Here is a 21874-nt window from a genome sequence, read left to right as displayed (position 1 = left end):
GCGTCTAGCGTGCTGCAACAATTTGTATTTTTTTTTTTTTTACAAAAAGCCATGCCTCGAAACCCACCTAATCCCCTTAGGGCCTCCTCACACAATAAGGAAGCTCAATCAGTGCTCCAACACAGTAAGAATGTCCCTTTAGTTCCACCTTACAATAATGATGACCCTTAGTGCTCCTTGGACTTTATGATGCCCCTTTGACCAAAATGCTCCCCTAAAAGTAGGATGTCCCCTAGGTAGGTGTCTACCTCCCAGCAGGGTGATCCCTTCGTGTCCTGACATAATATGATGTCCCCTTATGTCCTCACCACACAGTATGACACCACTTTAGTGCCTCCTTACATAGTATGATGCCCACCTCACAGTAGAATGATCCCTTACATGCCCATCGCACGGAATGAGGCCTCCTTAAGTGCCCCCACACAGTATGATGTCCCTTTAACTGGTTCCCATACAGTATTATGTCCACGTAATTGTCTCCCTCACAGGGTGATGCCTCCTTAAGTCAGGGATGCCCAACCTGCGGCCCTCCAGCTGTTGTAAAACTTCAACTCCCACAATGCCCTGCTGTAGGCTGATAGCTGTAGGCTGTTCAGGCATGTGGGAATTGTAGTTTTGCAACAGCTGGAGGCCCGCAGGTTGGGCATCCCTGCCTTAAGTGGCCCCCCACACATAGAGTGATGGCTTCTAAGTGTCCCCTCACAGAGTGATGTCCCCTTAAGTGCCTCCCACCTTCTCAAATGCTTATCTACCTCACGTTTGACCGATAAACAAAGCGGAGCAAATGTGATGTCTGTGACATAGCGAAGCATGCTTGCGCTAAACAGGCCTGCGCTAAACCAAGGGTGGCCAGGGAATGGTGAAACAGGAATCAGACAGCTTCCGGCTTCATTATTATATTCAACTGTATCTGCATCCCAAGGACACAGATAGAGTTAAGGGTCCATTCACACGTCCGTTGTTTCTTTCCTGATCTGTTCCGTTTTTTGCGGAACAGATCAGGACCAGTTCTGGACCCATTCATTTTCAAGGGGTCCTGAAAAAAATCGGACAACACAATGTGTGCTGTCCGTTTCCGTTGTTCCGTTCCGCATGTCCAATTAAATATAAAACTTGTCCTATTCTTTTCCGCAAAAATCGGATCCTGGTACAATACAAAGTCAATGGTTCCGCAAAAAACGGATGACATTCGTATGTCATTGCGTATGTCATCCCTTTTTTTGCGGAATCTGTTCCTGGAAATTAAATCCTGCCCACAGAAATCACTTATTCACTTATTTTTTTTATTTTTTTTTTCAAAGAAATCCAAACAACTTTATTTGCTTTGTGAAATTTATACATGTTTCCGTTTTTTGCGGATCCGCAAAAAACGGATGACATACGGAAACATTTTCAGGAACAACGGATCCGCAAAAAACTGACCGAAATTCGGGATATAGAAAAATACTGACGTGTGAATGCAGCCTAAGAGCGGGATGTACAGGGGACCACATAGCTGGCCACTGCAGCCCACCAGTTGAGTACCCCTGATCTAGGACATTCTAAAACTTTGAGGTCGCAAAGAGTACCAGGCAAATTGGTTAAAAAGAGATGCAATATACAGTCATAATGTAGTGAATTAAACCTAGTTACACAAATAATCAATTACTATGTGACTCGAGTCGTTAAAATAGAAAAACATTCCCAGTCTTGCAGATATTGTCCAGTAAAGATCTGTTTACAAGTTATCACGACATGTATGGACATCTTTAGTAAGTGGCACTTCAAGAATTCTCCTTCTTCCACCCTCAGGGCAAGTCAAACTGACAACTAAACTGGCTAGAACATCAACCTACAGGGGAACAGGAGCATATCTACACTCGTGAGCTCTTAAAGGGCTTGTCTCACTTCGGCGAATAGCATTTATCATGTAGAGAAAGTTAGTACAAGGCACTTACTAATGTATTGTGATTGTCCATATTGCTTCCTTTGCTGGCTGGATTACTTTTTCCATCACATTCTACACTGCTCGTTTCCATGGTTACGATCACCCTGCAATCCAGCAGTGGTGACCATGCTTGCACACTATGGGAAAAAGCACTAGACTATGCGCACTTCCATGGTCCCGGCCAGCGGAGAGGTTTGCACTTTTTCTTATAGTGGGCAAGCACGACTACCGCTGCTGGATTGGAGGGTGGTCGTAACCATGGAAACGAGCAGTGTATAATGTGATGGAAAAATGAATCCAGCCAGCAAAGGAGGCAATATGGACAATCACAATACATTAGTAAGTGCCTTGTATTAACTTCCTCTACATAAATGCCATTTTCTGAAGTGACCCAACCTCTTTAGTAGGTACCTATCATTATACATGTGTTCCAATAATCAGTATCCACTTAGAATGTAATATATATTAATAGAGGAATATGGCATCCTTCTCACCGTCCAGCAGTCTGTTCCCTGTCTGCATGATCTCTGTAAATAGTCAGAAACCTCCTCAGTCCAAAAATCTGTCTAGTGTAAAATAGGCAATAGAAGACAAGGAGAAAGAGGAGGGGGTGCACCTGCTGCTTCTCTCCCTGTGTTTAAAGGGGTTGTCTCACTTCAGCAAATACCATTTATTAGGTAGATAAAGTTAATGCAAAACACTTACTAATGTATTGGGATTGTCCATATTGCTTCCTTTGCTGGCTGGATTCATTATTCCATCACATTATACACTGCTCGTTTCCATGGTTACGACCACCCTGCAATCCAGTAGCGGTGGCCGTGCTTGCACACTATAGGAAAAAGCACCAGCCCATGTGCACTTCCATGGTCCCGGCAACCAGAGAGGCTGGCACTTTTTCCTATAGTGTGCAAGCACGACCACCCCCTGTTGGATTGCAGGGTGGTCGTAACCATGGAAGCGAGCAGCATACAATGTGATGGAAAAATGAATCTAGCCAGCACAGGAAGCAATATGGACAATCACAGTAAATTAGTAAGTGCTTTGTATTCACTTTCTCTACATGATAAATGCCATTTGCTGAAGTGAGACAACCCCTTTAAGTAAACCATATAGGAGTGAGAGGAGGCTGCAGAGGGAGGCATCTGATGGTTCAGAGCACCCAGCACAGCGCTGACATCAAACACTTTTAGAAAGCGTGAAGAGAGGAAGGTACATTTACAGAAACCAGTGGAGGAACAGGCCTCATAGTTGTTTTGCGTAAAGGCTCTTTTACACGGACTGATAATATTGGCAATTATATGGGATGATCTTTTATAGAAATGCTCATTCCTGATAATTGGCCTGTGTAAAGGTGGATTTATACGGTACAATCACCAGGCAGATTATCGGCAACGAACGTTCCTGCGAATAATCATTTCCAACAATCTGTGTAAAAGTGCAGCCGATCACCCAATGAACGAGCGAAACGCAGGTGAAACTGTGGTTCGTGCAGGCACCTAAATGATCTTTTCTGGGCAGCAGATCGTGTTGTCTAAACCTCCACTGAACGAGCAAGCCGACTGGGAAGGAACTGGGAACCCTTTCCTGCCAACAATCTGCTGCTCCTCAGTAGGTGTTAAAGGGTTTCTGCAGCCGGCTTTCTCACTGCGCCTGCGCAGAATACTGAACAGGACGGCGCAGGCACGAGAGTTACACGGCAGACGGGGCCAGCAAGAGAGCCAACGCTGGCCTGGCCCTGTCAATCAAGACAGAAGGGCGTGGAAATGAGGTGGGCGAACAGAGCCTCTAGGAGCAAATGCAATGCCCTCCCTGCTCCTAGAGGCTCATTTGCATATAATAAAAGTTAAAATTACACGAAAACAGGGGGAATACTTAAATAAAAGAAATGCAGAGTTAAATTCAAGTGACATTTTCACATCTATAATGTCAGCCTGTTTAATAGTGAAAATTGGGGTGCCAGAAACCCTTTAATGCATCTTAAGGGCGCCAGCAATAACCTGGTTAATGAGCAAACGCTCATTCATCAGACGATCGTGTCTCTTGACAAGCACTAAAAAATCACTGTTTCTGTGCCAGTGTTTAGCAAAAATCTGCTGCCCAGAAACAATGACTCTCTATGGGGATGAGCAATCGCTTATCCCCATACAGATGAGATGATTGCTACATGTGAGTGCAGCTCTTACCTCCACTGATGATCAAGCAACTATCGGGAATGAACGGTCAATCCAGATAATGGGCTGTAATATCAGACTATGTACAAATACCTTCTCTCTGGATCAACAAGTATAACTTTTTTTTCCAATCATATGAAATAAATTAACCAGTATGTTACTGGTATTGCAAATAAAAATTACCACTACAACGTAGAAACTTTACGTATTCACAACCATCATTCATTTTAATACATTTAATACTTTAATACATAAATTCTTAAAAAAATGTAAAAATGACACAGAAATAATGATACTCTGCACACTGATTTTGTATATTAACAAATGGCAATTTCATTAAACACCAAAATGTATATAAATTAACAGAAATAAATAACATAAGATAAATATTTATTTAATATTATTCCCTACTTTGTCATGTACAGTAGTATTGCATAAGTCTGTGGTTACGGTTTGGTATCTATGTGAACCCAGAGTAAGTGCAATCATTTTCAGTTTTTCATACTTGTTATAAATTTAGTTTTAGGAATAATTAGGGTTATTAACCCCTTAAGGACCTCCGCCGTAAATGTACGGCGGAGGTCCGGTTCCCAAACATGGCGCCCGCTTGAACGTACAGCGGGCGCCTCAGCCGCGGAGTTTCTGCTATTTTAAATAGCAGAGACTCGTGGCACATGTATGCGATCATCCATAAGGCTGATCGTATACATCTTATCCTTCAGATGCCGTGGTCAAATGTGACCACGGCATCTGATCAGCCCAGAACCGGAAGTCTTGCACTGCCGGTCCAGGAACCTCGTTCTCCGGCTGAGAGCGGGGAACCTGTTACATTGCACTAATTGACCGAAGACTCAAGCAGGCTTCAGAGTCAATTAGATGAATATATCAACACAGGCCACTAGGTGGCAGCCTTGTATTGGTATAGTGCAAATGAAGTCTTCAATGATGGCTATTTAGCCATCAATTAACACTATGGGCAATCGAATTATTGCCAGTTATTTTCATCCAAGGTGACTTAAAAAAAAGTTTTAAAAAAGTAATAAAAAGTTTTTACAAATATATTAAAATAAAAATACTTAACCAATAAAAAAATACACATCATGGGCATCGCCACATGCAAAAATGCCCATACAATTAAAATATAACAATATTTATGGCATACGGAAAATGGCGTAACGTGGAAAAAAAAAACTGCCAATTTGACATTTTTTTTCAACTACCCAATATTTTTTTTATAAAAAGTGATCAAAAAGTGGAATACACTTCAAATTGTTATCACTGAAAGAACAGATCGTCCCGCAAAAAATTAGCCCTCACACAGCCCCGTATACATAACTACAAAATAGTTATAGAGGTCAGAATATGGTTATAAAAAAAAAATATGTTTTCCTCAAAGGTTTACATTTTTTTTCAGTATTAAAACGCAAGAAAAATTCTACAAGTGTGGTATCGTTGTAACCGTACTGACCTGGAGAATGAAGATAACAGGTCAATTTTACCGCATAGTGTACAGTGTAAAATAAAAATTAAATAAAAACTTTTCAGAATTGTGTTTTTTCCCAATTCTACACCATTTGGAAGTTTTTTTCTGCTTCCTACAGCATAGTATGCAACCGTAAATGGTGCCATTAGAAAGTACAACTTGTCCCGCAAAACATAAGCCCTCATAAGGCTATGTGAACGGAGAAATAAAAAAGTTAGGACTATGGGAAGTCATGCTGTAAACATGTCACCTTTTCATTTTCTTTTTTGTATTATCAGAATTTTTTTTTGTTACATATTCAGTTCTTTCTTAGTTCTATTTTTTAACCACTGTATTGGCCGGACTACATCTACAAGTCCCACAGTGCCATTTCTTCCTAGGTAAACATTGGCCTAGTTATGTAGCCGGATCGGTTCGAATCCTCAGAGTTATTTCCTGGGGTGGACCCAAGCAAGGTCGGATTGGGGTTCCTTGGCCTACCAGAAGAAAAATATTTTCGGGGCACATTATTTACGCATGCAGTAACGGTGATGTGCGGCCATCTTAATCTTCTGGCACAGTACAGAATCGTCTTTAGAGGGACAGTCACTCCCAGACGGAGAACTTGTTCAGATGAACGAATCGATTAGCTCATCCCTAATCCAAATACATTGTAACTGGCACCAGAGATGTTGTTATGTCCTGTTATGTTTCAGTTTGCTCTTTAGTTGCTGTGTATTTCCATATAAAAGATGTTTCATTTGCTGCTGCTGAAAAGATTTTCTTGTGATGTGGACTTGAGGCAAGATGCAGGACTCTTCCTCTGTGCCCTGTTAAAACATAATATAACACAGGGTCATGTGACAGCCATACATTTCTATTAAAGGGGTTATCACGTGAATAATGTGAAAAATGACAATCAGACATCATATAGCACATGACAAACAAGGGTATATGGTTGAATATTCCTTTTCTCATCCTCCTCCTCCATCATATCAACATGCTTATTCATCGCATATAATGCCCTCGCATACTTGCCCTTTGCATATAATGTTTTACAGGGTCAGCTCAGCTGCAGGCCCTCGCATATAACTTTTTAGAGGGTCAGCTCACCAGCAGGCCCTCGTATCTAATTTTTTAGAGGGTCAGCTCACCAGCAGGGCCGCACCTAAAATCTTTTACAGGGTCAGCTCACCAGCAGGCCCTCGCATATAATGTTTTACAGGGTCAGCTCACCAGCAGGGCCGCACCTAAAATCTTTTACAGGGTCAGCTCACCAGCAGGCCCTCGCATATAATGTTTTACAGGGTCAGCTCACCAGCAGGCCCGCACCTAAAATCTTTTACAGGGTCAGCTCACTAGCAGGCCCTCGGATATAATGTTTTACAGGGTCAGCTCACCAGCAGGCCCTCTCATATAATGTTTTACAGGGTCAGCTGGGCCGCTCCGTTGAGCCGCTGTGGCCCCCATTACATTCTCCCGCACTGTATGCTAAGTAACAGCATCGGAACACCAGGGAGGAGACATCAGCTTTTCTCCCTGGGCGTTCCTTCTCCCTGTACCGCTTTCTAATCGCAGCACAGAACTTCACAGCCAGGGAGAAGGAACGCCCACAGAGAAAAGCTGATGTCTCCTCCCTTGTGTTCTGATGCTGTTACTTAGCATACAGCACGGGAGAATATAACGGGGGCCACAGCGGCGTAATGGAGCGGCGCCCAGAAATAATAGTAAGTGCAGGGACATCCCCCATGTATGCCCTACCTGTCCTGCTACTTAGTTAATAAAGTATGGACCCATGAAAGGTCCTCCAGTGGCCAGAGGGGCTCAAGAGGCAGTTGCCTTGGGCCCCCCAGGAGCATCTGCCCCTTTTGCTCTGCGTTAAAGACGGCCCTGACCGCTGTGACTGGTCCCCTGACTGTTGCCCGGACAGCTCTGCTGTCCGTCACACCCGTTAAGATGCCAGTGTCACCGGAAGTATACTTGCGGTGACACTTTCATTTCATGACGTACTGTGCATGTCATGATGCGGTAACTAACACCACATCAGGATGTACATAGTACGTCATTTGTCACTAAGGGGTTAAACGAAGCCACGACTCTAAATCTGTCTAATAATTATCTATACACACCCAATCCCCCCCAGTCTCCTTTGTGCATCCTCACAATAGTCATGGTCTCTTAGTGTCTCCCTTACAGTAGTGCTGCTCCGTTACAATAGTGCTATCCCCTTAGTGACCCCCACACAGTAGAATGTCCCCTTAGTGCCCCCACACAGTAGAATGTCCCCTTAGTGCCCCCACACAGCAGAATGTCCCCTTAGTGCCCCCACACAATAAGCTCAGCCGCCCCCTTACTTCCTCCCTTACATCATCCTTTGTACCTTTGGGAGATAAGTCATTGCAAAGGGGTCTGGAGGCAGCTTATTCCCCTGTACCAATGGAAATATATCTGCATTTGGTCAAGAACTATCTCAAGTGTCTGGCCAGCTTGTCTTACTTTTACGAAATCTGACAGTGCCTCTGGACTGAGCAACATATCAAAAGTTTAGATCGTGGGGATCTGAGTGCTGAGACCCCACTGATCTCTAAAACAATCTTGGGACTTCATAGACGTCAGTAGGAAGGGCTTCATTCTCCTTGTTCTAGCGATCAGCGGGGGTCTCCGCAGTTAGACCCACACCGATTGAAACCTTTGATATGTTGCTATGACATATCAACACATTTTTAAGTCCAGGGACACTTTGAATGTTTAGATGATGTCCTACTCACCATAAACATCAGTCCTTTTCACTAAAGATGGGTATTGCCAAATACTCATTTGGTTTTTTGGAGCTCCATGACCTGTGATGAGTTCTCTTGTATCTGGCAGCCAAAGGATAGAGCAGATCTGATGAAGAAAAAAAAAAAAAATGTTGAAAACAACAAATTGAATAAGAAAGTTTTGAACAATCTAGGGATTGGGTTCTTCATACACCTCTGTTTTTTATAGATACAATGCCCATTACTTTCAGTGGTGCCTCTAGTTACAGTGACCTCAGGTTACAATATATTTAGCATACAATGGTCTTTCCTGGCCCACAATTCACACCACATTCAGAATACAGTCACAGACTGACAGATGTGCTGCATGTGAGTCACTGGAAGACCTGGCCAGCCAGCATGGGCATATTACTGGTAACAACCTGTGATACATTAATATATTTACTGACTGGCTGTCTAGAAGTGCCGCTCTATAGTAGAGTGCGGCACTACATGTTCTGTACTGCCCTCTGTCTGTACCAGGATGAGCTGCACCTTTCGAAATCAGGTGAGGACTGCTTCATTATTTTTTTCTGGTGCATTGTGTGCCATACAGGACAGTGTTTTACAGCTTCCAGCAACTATTTAAGGACTTACTGTACCTGCACTAGTTATTCACTCATTTTCCGTTAATATTATTTTTTTATTACTTAGGGATAATATATTGGGGGCTTCTGAACCAAATCCTAGTTTTCCATAGAGTTATGGTCCAAAGTTACAATATTTTTAACTTACAATGGTCCAGAACAAATTAATACTTTAACTTGAGGGACCCCTGGGAATTTATCTTCCATTAAAATTGTCTAATACAAGTTGGCTATATGCAATGTTGGGACAAACCAAATACAGTAAAATTGATTATAATACACATTATCCAGTGTATCATAGAAAACTAAAACAAGCTTTTTTGCTTTCTAAGGTCACAATCCATCATATAGTGAAATGACTAAGCTATAGCCTAATATGAATACACTGGTAATACACATATAAAACTGACTTGCTTACCTGTGAGTTTGTGTTTGTCGATTTGATAATTCTTGCATTACTTGTATCCCAAATACGTATGTGGCCGTCGCTCATTCCACCTCCTACGGCAAGAGTGTCTGACAGCCATGGACACCAGTTTATCGCCTGAAGAAGAGAAGCCAAAACCATGAGTAAAGACCATAAAGAGGACCTGACACCTCTCCTGACATGTCATTTTAACTAATTACTTGTTTTCCACATTCATGATATTCCTGCTAGATGTTAATAAATAAATGTACAACTGGGTGTTGCCCATTGTGGCTGTGTCCCTGCACTGTCTGACACTGGCAGCACTGATTGGATGCAGCGACACACCCCAACTGGTAGCACCCAGTTCTACCTTTATTTATAATCTTCTGTAGGGAATTATACAGGAAGGACACCGCACAGAGACAATAAAATAAATGTTCCAGAATAGGGATGAGCAAATTTCCTGACATTTGTTTTGTTCAGATTCTAACAAATTGGTCAAAACGTTTGATTGGGGTCAGAGTCAATTCTACTCAAATCAAACTTTCTACTTTTAGCCTAAAACTCTGAGGTCTCCTAGAACTTATATTTTTCTCTCTGGTATATGTTTCTTAGAATTTTTTTTTAACCTTTTTTCTCTCTCTCCTTCCCTTTTTAAGCTCTTTAAAGCAAACACAGCAATAGTAAATAAGGTCAGCATGACACTGACATACATAGCTATGGGTAAATGCATAGTTGACGGTGTTAGCAAACAGCCTTTTATTAAACACAATTCACTGTCACATTATTATTTTTTTATAAAAACATTCAAACATTTCCCTTATTGGGCGCAGATGGCATATAAATACACATAGTGTTATTGGAAAAAAACTTGCAACTGCTCTTTTTGGTATTGGCTCTAATATGTGCTGAAATGCACAGTTTTAAACAGCAAAATTGCAACTGGTTTTGTTGGTAATAAACACAGGCACAATTAAAAGTCTACTATTACGAACACACTGTACACTGGTATTGACGCACTAAAATGCACTGAGTTGCACACGGATCGGGCATTACATTTTTGTGAAATTTGTGATGAGTCTGATTTGTTTAGAATTGATTCGCTCATCTCTGTTCCAGAATTGTTACGTCATTTTGCTTTTCAGCTAATATTATTACTTTGGTTTTGTGTTTTTCGGAGGTAGTAATATTATTCTGATAAATTAAATATGTGTAAAGTGGGTATAATCGTTTGGCCTACAGCAACTGAATGTGTATGGTATTCACATAGAGCCATATTGTGACCTAATAAATCATAATTAAGCTTACATAGTGCCAAACACAGAACTAAGAAAGTACCCTATATTCTACTGCATGCATAGTGCAAAGTGCCATGTTTGTCTACGCCTAGCCATGTAGCATATACATATCCATGCCAACTAGTGCAAAGAGAGTGCCAGACTTTGCCCAGATACATGGTGCATTACGGCTATTTACTGTCTAGTCTCACACAGATATACCGCCTTCTACAGGCAGCATCTGGTAACAAAATGATAGTCCCATAGGAACAGTACATAGTGCAATAGTGTTATCTGGCACATCTCACCTTGACAGCTGTGGGGTGCACCATGGACTGTAATGGTGTGCAAAGGTTTGACGACCCTGGATCATAAGGCCAGATATTGAGAATCCCATCGCTTGATCCACTGGCCAAGTGCTTTTCCGATGGTGACCACTTTAGACTACAAATGCCTTGCTTGTGACGTAGAGTTCCAATATAGTTTTCTGCAATGCGGACATCATGATGGTGTATATGACCAAGCCTGGAGCCACTGGACAGAACAGAAATGATATAATGTGCATTAATTAACCTTACCAGGACTTGGCATATGTGGTAAACTGACTAGAATAGGCACACAGCTACTGAGCATGTTACCTCTGAATGCAGGAGAAGGTGGACCAAAAGAATAAACAGCAGAGAGGAAATGGAATGTACATACATAAAAAACCTTGCAATATTTTATTGCATGTATATTCCAATAATGCGTCATGTGAAGTGCTCTTTTTATTGCATACAGTAGTAATACTCAGGGGTGCACCGCCAATGAGGCGAGGTGAGGCGACTGCCTCAGGCAGCACCAGGTAGGACAAAGTGGGGGGCAGTGGAAAAGCTGTACTGCTATATTAACCAGTATGTTTGTAGCACCATATGTAATGTTTTCCAAGTATGCCTTTAACTGTAAGGCTGGAGGGAAGGGGTAAGTTGAGAATTTGGCTTTGGGGGATGGGGGTGTCATTTCAGTTTTCAACTCAGGCAGCAGAAAGGCTAGATGCCCCCTTGGTAATACTCTTTATGGGATAACCCCTAGAGGAAATGTCCATGAATAATAGAGTTCTTCAGTTTGGCTTGAATATGCACCACTTTCCCCTGTCAAGACCAGGACTTCCATAGAAGCATGCCATAACATGACTATAAACAGATAGGCAAGATTAAATACCCCCTGGGACTGATACTGATGCCTTCACCTGATACTGCCATAGGATCAGCCGTGATAAAGATTTGGGATGTGTGTTTGGGGGGGGGGGGGAGCCAACAAGAAGAGAGGACTCCATATTACTAACTAACAGCAGTGATCCTTTTATGTTTCATCCTACCCAAGCTTCATGTTCTATGGAGTATTTATAAAAAGTCATGTAAGAAATGCAGAAGTCAATATGGAAACACTGCAATTAACTTTGCAATTTTCCTAAATTAGGGTGAGTTCACACTAGTGTTAGGGATTCCGTTATGGCTTATAACGGAACGCCCAGACAGAATGCAAAACGGAAGCCTTTAAAAGGCATTCCGTTTTGCTTTCCGTCCCGACAGAAGTCTATGGGAAAGCATAACGGATCCGCCTGGGTCCCGTTATGCAAGCTGGAAAACAAAGTCCCGTTGAAAGGACTTTGTTTTCAGTCTTGCATAACGGGACCCAGACGGATCCGTTTTGATTCCCATAGACTTTTAAAGGCTTCCGTTTTGCATTCCGTCATAATACAAGTCTATGGGCAGAAGAATGGATCCATCCTTACGTCTTATGGATTCCGTTATAACTACGTTATAACAGAAAGCCATAACGGAATCCCTAACGCTAGTGTGAACCCACCCTTACCCATTTCTTCTCCAGCTAATTGCACACCTCTCCTTACCTGCTTAAAATATGCTGATTCCAGCTTAAAGCTCCCACCACAGACATGTGTCCGAGCATGTTCCTGAGTCTCTTCTGTGTTACAATGTCCCAGAGCTGAAAGATTAGGAAAGTCCATTATATCTCTGCTTGCTGAGAATATTTCATCTGTCAATTTGGCATAGTAATTTCACACTTTGGAAGAAACTTTATACTACTGCAGATTTGAAGATCTTCGCCATGCCCCCAAATCCATGCAAATATATTCCACAGTGTGTTCAAGGTGCAGCGAGCCTCTAAGGAGCCGAAGTGTAGGATGGGAGTGGTAGTGGCTCTGGCTGCAGAAAGTTGATCACTGTGGCTTTCCTCACACCGCTGCTTCCTAGGGCGAGTGCAGTAGCACTCCCATCAATTGGGGCACTCAGCATTAGGGGTGATGGTAGTTTTGGGTGCCCTTGGTGTCAATCTTTGTATGGGTGCAAGGCAGGATGTGTAGAGGGTGCGATAGCTAGCGTATGGTGTAGAAGTCAGTAACCAGGCCAGATTTAACAGAATAAATGTCTTGAGGGTTTCTAGTACTTCCAACCATCTCAGAACACGGTTCCAACAATGTACAGTGCAGATCTTCCCCCCAAAAAAATAGTGTCTCTTTACTGTACTTCAGAGTGAGGGTTGTAGTACTTCCAGCCATTACAGAACATGGTTCCAACATAGGACAGTGCAAGTCTTCCCCCAGGTGGATTTGTAAGGGTACAGGGGAGGTTTACATTCAATATACTCCTTAACTCTCCATCTGCAGAATCTGGGGCTGACAATAGCTGTAATACACTACTGCGGTGTACAGATTCAGGGACCCGACCGACCAGGTCATGTCCAAGTGTACAGCATGTACAGCAGTAACGTCTATAGCTTTTGATAGCTGACTCCATTTTCTTGGCCGTTACAGATTCTGTCATTTCCTTTCTATCTGTCTCTCTGAGTATTCCAATGATGGTTTTCTCTTCGTAGATCATGCAGAGATGGTTAGTCTCTGGAGCTTGCTCTACAAACTCAACTTCCCTTACCAGACTACTGAGCTAGACGTGGTGCTAACAGTCAAATGAGACCACAGCATCTGTGAGGTTAAAAACCGGGAATGCATGCTCTGGTTCCCCCTAGCCAGGATCGGGGGAGCCAGGTGGTGTGTGCGGCAGCCTCGGTTTTTCTGAATGATCTGAGGCTGCCTGTGGCAGGGTTCCATAGGAACGCAGTGAAATTCTCATAGACTCCAATGCTAATGCATTGGAGTCTATGAGAGATACAATCTGATGATTGCTTGTTCAAGTTCCCTATGGGAACTATTAAAAAGTGATCAAGATGATCAAGAGAGATGGGAGGTCCCAGAGCTAAATTTCAAGTGTCATAGCAAAGGGTCTGAATACTTCTGTCCATCCGAAATTTTTAGTTTTCCTGTTTAATAAAATTAGCGAAAATTTCTAAAGTCTGTTTTCACTTTCTCATTATGGAGTATTGAGTCCAGATTAATGGGGAAAAACTAGATGTTTTTGTATTTTAGCCCCATAACAAAATGAAAGGGTCTGAAGACTTTCCAAATGCATTGTATATGGGGAATACAAGTAGTTACTAAAACAGACATGTCAGGAGAGGTGACAGGTTCTCTTTAAAATCATACGCACATTCATCCCCAATCTACAGATGATATAATAAAAAGTACCTGAACTTCGCCATTGCTTGTGCCAACTGCCAGACATGACCCAGCATTTATCCATGATACTGATGAAACATACGTTGATGGAGAAGGTAAATGAATAGTTTGAGCTATGCTGTTGTTTTCCGTATTCCAGATATGCACAGCTGATTTAAGCCCTAGGGCAACAAGATTTTCTGAATTCCAATCCAAAAGGTTAAGATCTGAAAACAAAACCAGATATACAGTCTGTTAGTGGAGTCACGGTGAGGTATATTTAAAGGATAATTCCATTTTTAGGAAGACAGTTTGACAAACCAACCTCTTTGGTTCTGGAATGCCCTACATCTCAGGTGATGGACATATCACATCAACTGGAAATCTAAAGAAACTAATTCCAATGAGCAATACAATTTACTCTTGGGTTTTCCTTTAAAAGGAATGTATCATAACCACGATGATCAAAGTTATTTTTGTTGGTTGGGAAAAAAGTTTTTATTTTTTGTGACTTGCCATATAAAAGTATTCCAGTTTTCACACTAACCAAGGGAATTGTATGCTGACATATACAGGATTCGTCAGTTTTCGACTTTGCTATGTAGACTAGGATAGGGTCATCAGAGTCATCTCATCTATCACCAGAGGACAGGGGATTTAAAGGGGTTTTCCAGGAGTACAATACTGATGACCTATCTTGCACACAGGTCATCAATATCTGATCAGTGGGAGTCCAACACCTCCCCAAAAAATTTAATAAAAAGTGATCAAAAAGTCATACACACTCCAAAGTGGTATCAATAAAAAACGACTTATTGTATCGCAAAAGTGAGCCGCACACAGCTCCGTAGACATAACTTTAAAAAAGTTATGGTGATCAGAATATGGCAATGAAACGGTTGTATGGACAGATGACAACTATATTGTGTTGCTGTAGCCTTTGGTAGGCCACTATAACAGTATTCACACAGATAGGCCTCTGCATGCAATTCCACTGCTTCTCCCTGATCACAGAAGGGGCATTCACATGACCGTATGTATTTTGCTGTCCGCGAAATGCAGATCTACATAATATGGTTGACGCCCATGCGATGTCTGTGTTGCATCCGTATCCCATTGAATTAAATGAATCCATGGTCCGCATTTGTGGCTAAGTTCTATCTTTTGGGGAACAGAATGGGTCAGCAAAAAGGATGCAACACCGACATCATATGTATTTTTCCGGACCGTAAAATACATACGGTCATGTGAATATCCCCAAAGGGCAGTAGTCAATTTGCTGGACTGTAGTAATCTGTTGGCATTTTCTTTCCAATCATTGCAGGAGATATACACACCCTCTCTATACAGACAATGTGAGTCTCCAATATCAAGGCCCCTACTCACATTTACAACCATTATAAAACATTAATCATGTAATGTAATTTTGATAATAAATAGGAAATCATAAATTATGACTTACAGAAACTTACAGTAATCATTCCGAAGCCCTGATAAATGGAGTTTCACATCAGGTTGCAAAAAGTTAACATCGGAAGATTTTTCAAGTGTGACATTTGTCTTGCTTTGTTGGCAGCCTGAAGAGACATATTACACAATTACAGAATTAAATGAATCAGGTTTATTTAATTATCATTAAAGAGGACCTGTCACCGCTCCTCACATCCCTGTTTTAATAGCTTCATGCATTCCCCGTGTAATAACAATTCTGGGGCATCTATTCTTATGATTCAATTTTGTGCCATTCCTGTATTATTTCTACGAGAAGTTATGAATAAATTGCTAGCAGTCTGCAGTAAGGGTACAGAGGGGAGGTAACCAGTTGGGGGGGTGTACCTGCACAGTCTTGAAATGGCAGCACTGATTGGATAGAGTCAGACTGTGCAGGGACACACCCCCAACTGGTTACCTCCCCTCTGTACCCTTACTGCAGACTACACCTCTGCTCTCTCTCTAGACAGTGGAGGAGAAAATTGTTGGGGCATTTCACACCATAGGTATCTGTTGGGCTATATATGATGGACTATTTTCTATGCAGAGGAGGAAGGAGTGTTATAACAATGTACTCTTAGAGGAGATTCAGGTATTTGATGAGCTACTACCCACTCACAAAAAGGGAAGATATGTGTGTAAAAAAACAGCTGTAAATTAGTAGGATAACCCCTTTCATCTAAACTATGAAAGGCATATCTATCTGCGGTCTTGTACAGAGTTGTTGTCCCCCTCCATTCACTCTCATACCCCCCTTCTATGTTGTCCATATGTCCTTATAGGGTATATATGTCCTAATAGGGTATATGGACAGGACTTAACTTCTGTGATATCCATATGTCCTAATAGGGTATATGGACAGGAGTTGTCCTCATGAGACAACCCGGTTAAAGTGGATTTGTCATGTTGAAACACGTCTATTGAAGTATGCTCCGTAAAATCCAGGGCCAAAGACGGACCGACATTGTGTATTAGTTTTGTAGAGTAAATATGCAATGGAGCAAACGATAGGCATTTCACAAGTGCTAAAAAACAGAAGATAAGGAGGATTCAGATAAGGAACTGAAAACCCCTCATGATATCTGTCTTTTATCTTTCACGCATTTTAACGTTAATAGGAGTCTGTAATAGAAAAAACACACACCCTGATATCAAAGGGGCATCTTAACTTTAGACATTTATGACATAGTCACAGGGTAGGCAGGAACCCCACATATCAGACAATTATAATATCCTTTAGAAATGCCATAAATGGAGTTGAAATCCCTTAAAAGGAGGTCATAAGATCAACCAACTTTCCTAGGAAGAGACATGAGTCAGAATGGCACCATTTAAAAAGAGAAGGTTTGGTGGGAAGGGGACCTCTCCTGTATTACCTCCATATACCTGGCAGGGTATACAGAAAGTGGTGCAACAAAAGGGAGACCCCTGAAAAAATATTCAGGGCCTCAATACTGGTGCAATCACTGCATCTTATGCTGTATAAAATGACATTTTCCACAACGTAGCAAGAAATTAAAACAATCTCCTTTTTTTATACCTCTATATGTACATGAGTCTTCCTCACATATCTGCATTGTAGTGTTACATTGCTTAGAAGTTCCAATCTTATGCTCTTCCACAGTGGTAAGAAATATCTAGAAATGATACAATTAAAGGGATTAGCTCATGATTAAGGTAAAAGATGAAAACCAGACATCATATAGTACATGACAATATATTTCTAAGGCCCCTTGCAGACGAGCGTTTGTCAGGCTTTGAGTCCGCAGCGCAGCTCCCAGCCTGACCTCCCAGCACCGACGGGGTCACATAGCTTTATACTGATTTATGATGCTATGTAACCTTTACAGTTCTGGAATCTATTAGATGACACTGGCATAATGCTGTCAGTGTTATCCTATACATTCCAGAACTGTAAGGGTTACATAGCATCATAAATCAATATAATGCTAAGTGACCCCGGCAGTGCTGGGAGGTCAGGCCGGGAGCTGCACTGCGGACTCGCAGCGTGACACACGCTCGTCTGAAAGGGTCCTAACAAAGCCAGAACCAGCTCTGTACCTCACATGGATCCAGAGATCTCCCCATTCATTGCTCTGCTAGACTTATTTCAAGCTGGGAGCTCGGGGGAATGTGACCTTTCTCAGGGGCAGTTCATTCTCAGGGGTATTTCTTTTTCGGCTGCTGCTCTCTCCCTGTAACTGTCACAGTAGACACAACTGGTGGCAGTTGAAGAATAGAACTGAGCATGTGCAACCATCTCAGTGAAGTGGACAGAGATATAAGGAAAAGAACACACAGTAGGTGGCGCTATACTGATACATTTTATTGAAAAATTTAGTGTTTTTAATTAATTAAAGTAAATAGATTTTTATTTAATTTACTTGTATTTATAAAAGTATTCAGATCCAAGTGCTGATTTGAAAAATGTAGATTCATTTCCATGGGACAACCCATTGAGGTTGATAAAAATAAATGTATGGAGATTAGCAATTGCAGCAATGATACAGTGGAGGTGATTCCTGCATGTACCTTCATGGAGGCAGACCACGCAACTGCTACGAGGTCCAGCAATGATTTGAAAAAAGCAGTGCACTTTCATGCACCCGCCACTAAGGGGAGCTCAGTACAAACAGACTTTGTACAGCTTCCATTTCTGTCAATTGTTACTGCATAAATTCCTATGCAGTTGCCTCCCCCTAGTGGTGGCTTCAGGCAGCCAGCTTGGTGGAAAGCAGGATATTTATCAATGCATTTATGCCAGTTGTCTGTGCGAATACAGTGAGAAATATGGTGGCCAGAATGAGCACCATATTTATGCAGCACCTGATATAGAAGTTGGATACAGTGGATGAGGCCAAGGGTGATTTTATTTATTACAAATTTTTTTAATTAAAATTTCATCTGCTTATTAAAAAAAAAAATGCAAAGTCATCAGAAATCTGGGGCACTGTGCTTTGCATTCTGCATTGCCTGGGAGTGACTGACGCGCGTGTACTGGGAAACTTGGTGTGGAAGTGGAGCCCATGCTAGTTTCGCTATAGGGCCGTATAAGATTTGTGTACCCCCTCGACCACTGATAATTCCCCATAATTGCCTGATCCGTCAGATCATGTAAAGGGGTCTTAATACTGTCTATTTTTTTTATTTGTGTAAACTTAGACTAGATAGATTATAAAACTGGTGCACCTATAAACTGTCTAGTCTAAGGAAGGAATTTATCAAAGCCCCATCAGTTATCCGGTGTCAAAAAGTCAACATTTTGGCACAAGATCCACTTGCAATTTTTGGGGGGTTTGTTCAGTGTTCACTGCTTTAAAAAAAAAAATGGCTGTGGTAGGGCCAGGCCTAGGTAGCCTGGCATATTTCTTCTGATATGATGTGAATTTGAGCGCACGCTGCTTTCGGTATGACATGACTTGGCACGGGTGATATTATGCATGTGGAGTGGTCACATGAAGGAAACTGACCACAAAGATTGATTAGATTGCAGTGATGATGACATTTACATCAAGTGTAGATAGTCACATATGATGCACCATAAAAGGCTATATAAAGGGGTCCGGGACATGCCGATATACACTGTCTGATTACTGCTATGTGCATTAAAACAAAACCCAAAAAACAATGGCAGAATTGGGGGGGGGGGGGGGGCAACTTCAACCCACAAATATTTTTTTCATGTTTTCCAATACAAAATATGTAAATTAAACATTGCCGTTACAAAATACTTGTACAATATAATACAAGCCTCATATGGCTATGCCAGCGAAAAATAAAATAAAGTCATGACTCTACGCCATTTATAAGACATCATAAGACATTATTTATAGCATCGTAAGACATAGTTTTGACATCCTAGGACAGGCATCCTCAAACTGCTGTTGCAGCTGTTGCAAAACTACAACTCCCAGCATGCCCGAACAGCCTACAGGTATCAGCCTACAGCAGGGCATTGTGGGAGTTGTAGTTTTACAACAGCTGGAGGGCCGCAGTTTGAGGATGCCTGTCCTAGGACATCATTACGACATGTAAGACATTAAAGGGGTTGTGTAGGGGTTTGTATAGATGACCTACCTCAGGATAGGTCATCAATATCTTATCGGTCGGGGTCCGACATCCGACACCCCAGCCAATCAGCTGTTTAGGGAAGAGGCAGCGCCCCATGCAAGCTCTACTTTCGTCTCAGAAGTTTTGGCGGTGCAGTGTAATTACAAGTACTCGCTCCATTCACTTGAAAGGAGCGAGTACTTGTAATTACATGACGCCACCGCTACAAGGCAGACGCGCAGTGTAATGAGGAGGAAGCAGAGCACGCATGGGGTGCCGCCTCCTCTACAAATAGCTGATCGGCGGGGTGCCAAGCGTCAGACCCGCGCCGATCAGATATTGATGACCTATCCTGAGGATAGGTGATCACTATATACTACCTGCACAACCCCTTGAATTATGACATCATAGGCTAGCATAATGCCATGCTAAAATATTTTATGACTTCATAGCACAAGATTATGACATGAAAAGATATTTTGAAACCACTATTTGTAACTGATATTAGCATTATTCTGATGACTTACTTGAGGGTGGAGAAATAATCTCTTTTTCTGATTTAGACACCTTCTGATGGATTTCTTAGAGATGCTCTGAGGAACACTGCCTTCGGATTGGGGTGGTTTGCATGTCGAATCAGGAACATTTACATTGGATACCTCAGTTAGGTCTGCAAAATAGTGGTTGACTATTAAAGAGGTTGTCCAAGATAATTAAAAATATCGGACACAACCTAAAATGGCTTAAAGGGAACCTGTCACTGGGATTTTGTGTATAGAGCTGAGGACATGGGTTGCTAGATCGCCGCTAGCACATCTGCAATATCCAGTCCCCATAGCTCTGTGTGCTTTTATTGTGGGAAAAAAAACAATTTGATACATATGCAAATTAACCTGAGATGAGTCCTGTACATGAGATGAGTCAGGGACAGGACTCATCGCAGGTTAATTTGCATATGCACCAAATCGTTTTTTTCCCACAATAAAAGCACAGAGAGCTATGGGGACTGGGTATTGCGGATGTGCTAGCGGCCATCTAGCAACCCATGTCCCCAGCTCTATACACAAAATCCCGGTGACAGGTTCCCTTTAAAATAGTAGACTGAGGACAGTGACTGACTACCACGGTGACATGCCGTATCCATGCATGTGTCATACCCAAGTATGTCACCGATGGGGAGAGCCGGACCAGCACTGCACAGAATAGTACTGGAGAAAGAGGTGAGAATAACTTTTTTTATTTTCATTTTCAATTCATTTTAAGGGGTGTCCAAGATTTTTAATTATCTCGGACCACCCTTTTAAACATATCTATACTGTATTGATTACCCTCCTCAGGACCTAATTGGTTACGGCCATTGTTTACTTAACTCGTTAAAAATCTAAATGCCGACTGCTACATCTCTAACCATTTTTTTCATTTCCCCCCCATAAATGACAAGCACATGACAATATAACAAACTTTGTAATACATCTTATCAGAGAAAAATGTTTCCTTCTCTTCTTATCAGGCTGCGGCTTCTGGAAGTGTGCTATAGAGTACGGAAGCAGATTTTCCTGTGGTGTTGTCATGGGTCTAGTTAGGGGTACATTCACAAGACCGTATTTATGGGTCCTCATTGCGGAATGAATGCTGACCCATTCATTTCAATTGGCCCGCAAAAGATGAGGACAGCATCCGTATTTCCGTTCCACGGGTCCGCAAAAAACATACAGCATGTCCTATCCTTGTCCGCAATTGCAATAGACATTTCTATCATAGGGCTGGCCATGTGTGTTCCACAAAATGTGGAAGACGCACTGCAAAACACATACAGTCGTGTGAATGAACCCTTAAAGGAAGTGGGACTGCTAGCCGTGCCACGTGAGTCTGTAACACCTGCTCTCCTGCTTACAGTGAGTTATGATTGTGACTTCTTCTCCAGAAGTTTAAAGGGGTCTTCTCATCTCAGACAATGGGGGCATATCGCTAGGATATGCCCCCATTGTCTTATACTGCTGGGAAGTGAATGCGCAGCCGCCCTTTATTCATATCTATGGGGCCGCCGAAAATAGCCGAGCCCTGGCTTGGCTATTGCTGTCTGCCCCATAAAATAGAATGGGAGCATGGACCGTGAATGCGCGGCACGCTCCTATTCACTTCTATG

The 21874-nt window shown here is 42.1% G+C and overlaps 1 protein-coding gene across 1 annotated transcript in view; it reads right to left on the bottom strand.

Moving 5' to 3' along the window:
* Positions 1 to 5742: 5742 nt before the first annotated feature.
* The window catches only part of CDC20B (cell division cycle 20B), a 36244-nt gene continuing 20112 nt past the window's right edge, over positions 5743 to 21874 (bottom strand). Inside the window, exons 4-12 of the mRNA XM_044283269.1 lie at positions 20256 to 20398; positions 17219 to 17315; positions 15660 to 15764; positions 14218 to 14414; positions 12526 to 12620; positions 10943 to 11168; positions 9367 to 9492; positions 8332 to 8449; positions 5743 to 6393 (exon numbers count right to left, since the gene is read on the bottom strand). Of these exons, the coding sequence (XP_044139204.1) occupies positions 6269 to 6393; positions 8332 to 8449; positions 9367 to 9492; positions 10943 to 11168; positions 12526 to 12620; positions 14218 to 14414; positions 15660 to 15764; positions 17219 to 17315; positions 20256 to 20398 (1232 nt within the window). The 3' untranslated portion in view covers positions 5743 to 6268. The remainder of the gene's footprint in view (positions 6394 to 8331; positions 8450 to 9366; positions 9493 to 10942; positions 11169 to 12525; positions 12621 to 14217; positions 14415 to 15659; positions 15765 to 17218; positions 17316 to 20255; positions 20399 to 21874) is intronic.

The sequence above is a fragment of the Bufo gargarizans genome, chromosome 1 (assembly GCF_014858855.1).
Source record: "Bufo gargarizans isolate SCDJY-AF-19 chromosome 1, ASM1485885v1, whole genome shotgun sequence".
Taxonomy (NCBI): domain Eukaryota; kingdom Metazoa; phylum Chordata; class Amphibia; order Anura; family Bufonidae; genus Bufo; species Bufo gargarizans.
Note: the sequence above shows the minus strand (reverse complement) of the source record. Positions and strands in the feature narration are given on the sequence as shown.